At 48.6% G+C, this 9190-nt stretch overlaps 1 protein-coding gene across 1 annotated transcript; it reads left to right on the top strand.

The window, feature by feature from the left end:
- The first annotated feature begins 316 nt into the window (after positions 1-316).
- ADAMTS1 (ADAM metallopeptidase with thrombospondin type 1 motif 1) lies at positions 317-8350 on the top strand. The gene is made up of 9 exons (XM_072348856.1): positions 317-1284; positions 1393-1739; positions 2207-2339; positions 2753-2920; positions 3203-3489; positions 3621-3807; positions 3910-4085; positions 4961-5136; positions 5513-8350. Exons 1-9 carry the CDS (start codon positions 729-731, stop codon positions 6252-6254), a joined length of 2772 nt encoding a protein of 923 aa, XP_072204957.1. The 5' UTR covers positions 317-728; the 3' UTR covers positions 6255-8350.
- The last annotated feature ends 840 nt before the right edge of the window (positions 8351-9190 follow it).

Raw genomic sequence — 9190 nt, 5'->3', positions numbered from 1 at the left:
ACGAAAAGGAAAAACACAACCAAGAGGCAACGGAACCCCGAGCCCAGCCCCAGGGGTGAAGATCGGAGGGCGGGGGCCGGCTGCATCCCCCTGCCCGGCAGCGCGGTTTGGGCTCGGACCCCTGCCCTTCCCGCAGCACCGCTCTGCGCTCCGTCCCGCCCCGTCGAGGGCGGTGGGGGAGCCGGAGGCGGGGGCCGCCCGCCGCCGCCTTACGCACGCAGTGAGCTCACAGCCCGGGCCGAGGGGCGGCGCGGTGGGGGGCGGCGGGGCCGCGCCAGGGATGGGGGCGGCCCGGACAAACCCCATAAAGGGCGGCGGCGGCGGTCGGGCTGCCGCAGTCACCCCGCTCGGCGGAGGCGTCCGGATCGCGGCGGAGGGTCGGAGGCTCGCGGGCCGCCTTCGTTCCGTTTCCCCGCCGCCGCTCGCGGGAGGGGAGGCTGCTCGGCCCCGCTCCGTGGAAGTGCACGCGAGACCGTTCCGGAGCTTTCGCAGGAGCGAACGACCGGAGCTCGGAGAGCCGAAAGGAAAGGAACGGCAGCGAGCGGAGAGCCGCAGAGAGGGACCCCTCCAGAAAAGCCTGCCATGGGAAAGTCTCCGCCGTCCCCGCAGTGATCGCGGACCTGCGGCCACCCTTCCGCCGGGAGAAAGCCCCACGCCGCGAGCGAACCGCCGCGCACCGCTCGCTCAGCTTCAGCGACCGCCCGCAGCCGCCGCGCCGCCGCGCCGCGATGAGGACCGGCGCCCGCCCGCCGCCGCCCGTGCTGGCCGCGCTGCTGGGGCTGCTGGGGCTGTGCAGCGCCCAGCGCCCCTTCGCCCGCCAGGCCCTGGTGCTGCCGCGCCGCCTGGGCGCTGCCGGCGGCCGGGAGCGCTTCCGCCTGGAGGCCTTCGGGGAACGCCTGACTCTGGAGCTGGAGCCCGACAGCAGCTTCCTGGCCCCGAACTTCACCCTGCAGTACCTGGGCGGGCCGCCGCCGCCCTCCTCCTCTTCTCCGCCGCCGGGAGACGACCTCGCCCGTTGCTTCTACTCCGGCACCGTCAACCGGGACCCCGGTTCGGCCGCCGCCCTCAGCCTGTGCGCGGGGATGCGCGGTGCATTCTCGTTGCGGGGCCGCGAGTACCTCATTCAACCCGCGCCCGGAGCCGCGGGGAACCGCCTCGGCCCCCACCTCCTCCGCCTCCGCGGGCCCCGCGCTCCCGCCGCATCCCGCTGCGCCGTGACCGAGCCGGGGGCGGGGGCCGAGGCGGCGGGCCCGGAGCCGGAGCCGGATCCCTCGGGACACGCAGGTACCCAGCGAGGGTGGGAGCGAGGGGCTGTGCTTGTCGCCCTCGGGCGCGGAGTTCTAGTGCGTTGCTCACGTGCGCGCGGTCTCCCTCTTTTCTTTTTCAATGCAGAAACGAGAAGCAAAAGGAAAAAAAGATTCGTCTCCAGCCCCCGCTACGTGGAGACCATGCTGGTGGCGGACCAGTCGATGGCCGAGTTCCACGGCAGCGGACTGAAGCACTACCTCCTGACGCTGCTCTCGGTGGCGGCCAAGCTCTACAAGCACCCCAGCATCCGCAACTCCATCAGCCTGGTGGTGGTGAAGATCATGGTCATTTATGAGGAGCGCAAAGGACCCGACATCTCCTCCAACGCCGCCCTGACTCTACGCAACTTCTGCAGCTGGCAGAAGCAGCACAACCCGCCCAGTGACCGGCATGCTGAACACTACGACACTGCCATCCTCTTCACCAGGCAGGTGAGGGACGAGGAGGCTGAGTTTACTCCACTGCCCGTAGCTCCCCACCCCCCAAAGAACCCCTCAAAAGCATTTGGGGTCACTGTGGGCTTCAGTAAGCGGTCTGCAATTGAAATGTATTTCTGTTGTTCAGGGTTCAGTATCTTTTGTGCTGTCTCAGGTGAAGCTTACAGTGTAGGAATTGGACGCAGTGATTCTTATGGTTCCCTTCCAACTTGGGATATTGTGTGATATGCAGCGTGTTTCTGCTGTATATTTTTAGCAGAGTCAGTATGGAAATTATGCATCCTGCTTCTACGTGTAAGCCCTGTGTATGTTCCAAAGACAGATTTTTGCCATCGTACCCATTGAAGTGCTGAATATTTATGCACTTTCCATAAGTGAAGGCAAACTGCCAGGGTGGGATGGCTCTTGCCAAGGTGAAGGCTCTGATCTGATTAATAATGAACTGCCTTTTTTTTTTGCAGGACCTCTGTGGTGCCAAGACATGTGATACTCTTGGGATGGCCGATGTGGGAACCGTTTGTGATCTAAACCGCAGTTGCTCTATCATAGAGGACGACGGCTTGCAGGCTGCCTTCACAACAGCCCACGAGCTAGGTACTTGAAGCTCTAAAATGCAATTTCAGCTGAATAATTGCAGGCAGCTCAATGCAGTGAGGCTAGAAGCTCTCAGCAGGCGCTGGGCACCCTGTGCTGCCTTGGCAAGGCTGGAAGCAGCACAGCCTGGCAGTACAGCAGGGTTCCACTGCTGAAAATGGTTCCAGGCCGCTCTGCATTGTCTATGAGAGCTGTGCTGGACTGAGATGGCAGAAAAATAGCCAGTGAGGAAAGAGAAGATGCTCTGTAATCTGCTTAAAAGTTGGCGCTGTTCAGATCCCACTATTTTTTCAGTATTTAAAGACCTGACTATGAGTAGCTCTAGAGTTACAATTGCATTGGTAATGCAAAGGATAGACTTGCTGAAATCACGAACTTTTTTTATTGTTGTGTTGTTTTTTTTTTCTCCTAAGGCCACGTGTTTAACATGCCTCATGACGATGCAAAGCAGTGTGCTGGCATTAATGGAATAAGCCGGGATTTCCACATGATGGCATCCATGCTTTCCAACCTGGATCGCAGCCAGCCCTGGTCTCCATGTAGTGCCTACATGATTACAACATTTTTGGATAACGGTCATGGTAAGATGATTAAACTTTCCATTCATGTGGCATTCATGCTCTTGTGTTTTTCTGCTTTGATTCTATTCCTTTTAGTTCTGCTAAAGACAGCATTAACCTTTTGCATGCTGCCAATGGCATTAATAGGCCCTTAGTTGTACAAAAATGGTGGCACAGATTGGCTGGAAAACTCATGCTGCAATGGCAAATGCAGCTTCAGAGAAGCAAATACATTTTTCCCTTCTAAAACTGAACCCACTGACAGCACCATCTGCTCTATTTTCCTTTTCTATTCCTTTTCAGGTGAGTGTTTGTTGGACAAGCCCCACAGACCGATCCAGCTTCCTTCTGACCTTCCCGGCACGCTGTATGATGCCAACAGACAGTGCCAGTTCACTTTTGGAGATGAATCCAAGCACTGCCCTGATGCAGCCAGTACGTGCACAACTCTGTGGTGTACCGGCACTTCGGGAGGACTGCTCGTCTGCCAAACCAAACACTTCCCTTGGGCGGATGGTACCAGTTGTGGGGAAGGGAAATGGTGCATGAATGGCAAGTGTGTGAATAAAACTGAGAAGAAGCATTATGATGTAAGTATTCTACAGGCTTAGAAGTTTTTTTGGTTTCTTTTCTTTTTTTTTTTTTCTTTTACAAGCAGCTGGTTTTAAAGTTCTTGTGGTTTTATCTAACTGTTTTGGTCTTCATTTGCTTGTTCTTTCAGACCCCAGTGCATGGCAGCTGGGGGTCCTGGGGAGCATGGGGAGAGTGCTCCCGGAGCTGTGGCGGTGGCGTGCAATACTCTTTCAGGGAGTGTGACAACCCTGTTCCAAGGAATGGGGGGAAGTACTGTGAGGGGAAGCGGGTGCAGTACAGGTCGTGTAACATCGAGGACTGTCCAGATAACAATGGTAATCTTTTCCCCATTTTTGCGGTGAAGGAAGGGGATCTTCTGGAGGAAGACAATGGACAGAAGTTGATCTAATGTCCACCTGTCTTTCCTCTGCCTGCAGGCAAAACCTTTAGAGAGGAACAATGTGAGAAGCACAACGAGTTTTCCAAGTCCGCCTTTGGAAGCGGACCTGCAGTGGAGTGGACACCCAAGTATGCTGGTGTCTCTCCAAAGGACAGATGCAAACTGGTCTGCAGAGCAAAAGGAACAGGATACTTCTTCGTTTTACAGCCAAAGGTATTTGAAAGTTCTCTCTCATTCTCTTAAAGTAGCACATTTCTATTTTCTCCTACTCTTGGTGAAGTTAAGAGTCAAGAACTGTAGAAACCTGAGAGTATTTCTTGTATTTAAGCAGTATTCTTCCTCTTCTGCTCCATACATGTACAGCCTGATTGGTGCCAGCATGCTTTAAATACTCTGGCACAGTGCTTGCAGTTACTTCACAAGAACCACCTCTTCTACCCACTCCACCCTAGTTTCCTTCCCTCTCCTTCCACCAATTTGATTACACTGAGATATGTTTGGAGAATTCTGATGGTTCCTTGCCAAAATATCAGTGCTTTGTCATAGCAGTTACTAATATGCTGACAGCTTAAAATAAACAAAAGGGAAAATAACTTATCTTGCGTAGCTACTTGAACTCACTGTCATTAGATGCTGAGAGCCAGTAACTGCCAGGGTGATGACACAGATATTTATACAGATATTTATTGTAGAGGAGTACTCCTAGAAGGAAAGGATTGATTGGACACCATTAAAAGCGATTTTAGTTCTGTACTTTCTTTTACGCTCACTTCTAGGGGCATGAGAAGAAAAATGTCCTTTATACAAAATTACTAACAGTTCTGTGGACTTCTTTTGGAGTGAGGTGGGTATTAATAAAAGCTGGAACTGGTTGTTTTCTTTTGTCACCATGGCATTATTTTTATTATTCAAGTGAGCTGAAGAATCATTATGTAGCTCCAACTACCTACAGACTGCTTTGGTTTCCAATTTGAAAAGCCTTAAAAATCAGGGTGCTGCAGGCCTTCCCTCTGTTCATATTCTCCATTCTGTTTCCAAGAAATGTGCATTTTCTAATGGAACTGCTCTCCCACTGGTTTCCTTTGAAGGTTGTGGATGGCACCCCGTGTAGCCCCGACTCCACCTCTGTGTGCGTCCAGGGACAGTGTGTGAAGGCTGGCTGCGACCGGATGATAGGCTCCAATAAGAAGTTTGACAAATGCGGGATCTGCGGTGGCAATGGATCCACTTGCAAAAAAGTGTCGGGCACACTTGTTAGAGCAAAGTGAGTGCATGGACCGCAGCTGCTGTTTTCTTCTGGGGAATGTTTTGTGGGTGTAGGCTTTTGGTTTCCAAGTCAGTGAGATACTGTCTCAGTTTATCCTTGGAACTGAGATTTGTTCCATCAAAGACAGTTGATTGATGGTGACTCACAGTCAGATCTTAGTGTTAAAGGAAACCCATTACATGGGACATGCTTTTGTCATAGCGATAATGTGGGATGTGACTGTGCAAATCTCTTAATACATTAGTTCTATTAGATAAGCAACTTATGAGCTTCATGCCTTGGCTCCAAATGAAATTCAGCCTTGTGTGAGGCAGTTCCTCCCCTGCCCCAGGGATGAGTGGAGAACTCAGCCTTTCTTTTTTTTCTTGGGCAGACCGGGCTACCATGATGTGGTCACCATTCCAGCTGGGGCGACCAATATCGAGGTGAAGCAGAGGAACCACAGAGGTGCCAGGCATGACGGCAGCTTCCTGGCCATCAAAGCTGCAGATGGCACCTATGTCCTCAATGGCGATTACACCCTGTCGACCCTGGAGCAGGACATCACCTACAAGGGCAGCGTGCTGAGATATAGCGGCTCCTCTGCCGCTCTGGAGAGGATCCGCAGTTTCAGCCCTCTAAAAGAGCCTCTGACCATCCAAGTCCTCACAGTGGGGGACCTGCCACAGCCCAAGATCAAGTTCACCTATTTTGTGAAGAAGCCTGCTCAGCCTGCGTCAGAGAAGGTGCCCAGTAAAAAGAAAGAGTCCTTCAATGCCATCAAGGAGATCATCTCCTCTGAGTGGGTCATTGAGGAGTGGGGCGAGTGCTCCAAGTCGTGTGGCTCGGGTTGGCAGCGGCGGGCAGTGGAGTGTCGGGACCCCCGGGGGTGGCCAGCCACTGACTGTGCCCGGGAGCTGAAGCCCAGTGATATCCGTCCCTGTGCTGATATTCCCTGCCCACAGTGGCAACTGGGGGACTGGTCAGCTTGTTCTAAGACATGCGGGAAAGGTTTCAAAAAGAGGTTGTTGAAATGTATTTCTTATGACGGCGGCGTGCTGCCACTAGAAAGCTGTGAGCCTTCCAAGAAACCGAAGCACCTGATAGACTTCTGCAATGTTACGGACTGCAGTTAAATAGTATAAGTTGGGAAAGCTAATTTTTTATTGTTTTTTTTTTTTTTTTTTTTTTTTCCTTCAGAAAAATGCACTGAAAATAAGAGGGTTAGAGGTAGTGCGTACTTCTTGCGTACAGAATTTATGGTGAGGATCCATTGAGGTGGGACAGTGCAAATAACCTTAGTTGGCATTGCATCCTAAAACTACCCTGCCAACTGCAGATTTGATAGGATAGCAGACCAGTGCCATACACTCATCTTCAGCAGAGAAGGCCCTAGGGTAATATAACTTCCTTTTCTTAAGTCTGTTACGAATTAAAACACGAGCAGTGGCCAAAGCATGTTTAAGCAAACATTTTGGGGTTGGTTAATTCTCCCTTCTTCTGGATTTATATTGTGGTACTGATCAAGTCCCCACGTGTAAGAAGAGAAGACAAAGGGGAGTGGAAAAGATAGCTTAAAATAATTGGTCAGGGCTTACCTACCTCATGAAGGGCAAAACACAGGATTAGAAAAGGAGCTTTAACTAAGTCATTCATGGCTGCTATTGTTTCAGAGAACAGTTTTATATAAAAACGAAGCCATATTCTCTACCTGTAAAGAGTAAGAAATAGCAAAAACTCTATTCCACTGATAACTAGACTGTCATTCTTTCATTATTTCCTTTAAAGCATCTTTATGTCATTCCAATGTTCCTGTCTATTTCTCTTACCCACTCTCATGCCTCTGTAGTGACATCTAATGCAGAGGCTAGAAAAAGTGGAAATCTTCATGGAGCAGGTAGCTTCTATGAGTAGTTGCTCTTTGTGCCTTTTGCATACCTTCCACTGGCTTTTTTTGATTTGAGCCTGGTTCTACCATCCTGTCAACCAGACTAGTGGCAGTGGGTGTTTCAGTTGTTGCTCTCATGTTATTTTTTCCCTTACCCCAGCTGATAGCAATTATTTGCATTTGGATATAAAGAAATCCAAGAAATCCCGCTATGAATGGGAACCTCTCCTAAATGGCCTCTGGTGGGTTTGTAGTGCTCAAATCACTGATAAGGCGGGAAGACAAAGCTGAAGGATAGCAGGTCCATCCGCAGCAGTACGCCAGCATTTGCATAATTAAAAGTTTGTGCCAGTCCATAGACAATGAGAGAATATGGCTTTCCATATGTATATAGTAAAATATATTACTATAGATGTTATATACTTTATAAGTATTTTATATTTCTTTCCCTTCTGGGAAGGGTTATAATTTGTAATAAATGCATATAATGAGCGTATTTATTTTTATACTTCTTGTCTAATGTGATCTTCTAAGTTATCGCTTTTTTAAAAGGACATATAACAAGGATAGAGTATTTATACAGTATAATATGTTATTAGAAGTAATAAATGAACCCTATAAATTTTGAAAGTGGAGCGTCTTTATTTCACTGGAGTAAAACGAGTCTGCCTTAGAATCCAAGCTTATTTTGCTCGGCAATGTTACGAAGCAAGCTAAACCACATCAGTAGCTTAGGCTACTAATCAGCTGTGTTAGTTAAGGGGTTTGGAAAACTCTACCCGTACACTGAAAGGGGTAATTATCTATTTTATTGCTTAACCACTATCTGGGTGCTCAGTACTGTTGTTCCATCTTCAAAAATATGGACTGCTGCTAGCCTGACACTGCTGATTTTAATAAGGGCTTACAGAGGGAATATTGCCGTCAGTGGTGTATATAGCCAAAAGAAAAGATGTACAAAAAGTAGCAGTTTTACCTGCTCCACTTAACCTTACCCTACTGGGAAAGATGCTTTTGGAATTTAAAACCATTAACTAGCAGTCAGAGGTTTCCCTCACAAAATTCTGGAGGGCCTCATGATCACGCTCTTCTAATTACTTGTAAAAGTACTGTATGAATGAACTGTTCTAACTGTTGGTAACACGTTTCATTATGTTGAAATACATACTAAGTGTTAAGAAACTGATTTTTCGCTCCCTCATTTCTGATCTCATGACTACTCCAGTTGAGGGAAAATCGTCTGTTGAGCTCAGTGGGACTCTTGCCATGGAATTTGAGACATCAGTCATCTATGAATACTTTTGGCTTTGTGTCATGTAAAAATCTATTAAAACTTCCTTTGCCAATGTTTGGACTCTGTCTTGCAGAAATTGTTCCCACTTTATTCCACGGATAAAATCCTGGCCCTTCTAAAGCACATAGAAAAATTTTCATCATGTCACACTTAATCATTGACTATTACTTTGTCTTTGACATGCAAAAATACTAGGGAACATTTTACTTGTAGTGTTATTTAGGATGCAGCCGCTTTCTTTATTCATGAATGCTTAATACTATTTTTATGTGCATATATTTGCATACAGAAAGGATGGTTGGGCATTGGAAGTGGTAGAATCATCATCCCTGGAGGTATTTAAGGGATATGTGGATGTAATGCTTGGGGACATGGTTTAGTGGTGGACTTTTGAGATCTTAAGAGTCTTTTCCAACCTAAATGATTCTTTGATTCTGTATATATGCATGCATATACTTCAGTACGTTTAAGTTAGGAATATATAGATATAAACATTTGCAAGAGAAATAACTAATTTTCAGCTGTTGTTCTTAATCCTTCTAGACTCTGTGCCCTAGCACAAAGCTGTCTGTTGGCATTGCCTGAAACACTCTTCATTTAAGAGCCTAAGGAGCTAGTGTCCCATAACTACAAAATATTCCATATCTACCAAACTGGCAAGGTCCCTCGACTTCTGGCTGAGGGTCATTGCCCGATTTTGCTCTCATCAACCTAGACTCAAGGCAGGGCTAAGAAAGCCCTGCAGACAAAACAGCTTCCCCTTGACCTGCCCATATCAATTAAAGCAAGCCCGGGGTGCTGACATACTCTTCTCTTGCAGTAGCACTTGGGGCTGTCTGGGAGGAAACAATGGTATTTCACAGGCAACGCCTTTCACACAGAAGGGAATT

Source organism: Excalfactoria chinensis, chromosome 1 (assembly GCF_039878825.1).
Source record: "Excalfactoria chinensis isolate bCotChi1 chromosome 1, bCotChi1.hap2, whole genome shotgun sequence".
NCBI classification, from domain to species: Eukaryota; Metazoa; Chordata; class Aves; order Galliformes; family Phasianidae; genus Excalfactoria; species Excalfactoria chinensis.
The sequence above is the reverse complement of the archived record's forward strand: the minus strand, read 5'-3'. Positions and strand labels throughout refer to the sequence as shown.

What these genes read in the sequence shown, in the direction of transcription:
- ADAMTS1 (XM_072348856.1), top strand. Translation starts at nt 729, where the DNA reads ATGAGGACCGGCGCCCGCCCGCCGCCGCCCGTGCTGGCCGCGCTGCTG. An exon ending in CCATCCTCTTCACCAGGCAG is followed by an intron (nt 1,740 to 2,206) that starts GTGAGGGACGAG and finishes TTTTTTTTGCAG; the next exon opens with GACCTCTGTGGTGCCAAGAC. An exon ending in TCTTCGTTTTACAGCCAAAG is followed by an intron (nt 4,086 to 4,960) that starts GTATTTGAAAGT and finishes TTTCCTTTGAAG; the next exon opens with GTTGTGGATGGCACCCCGTG.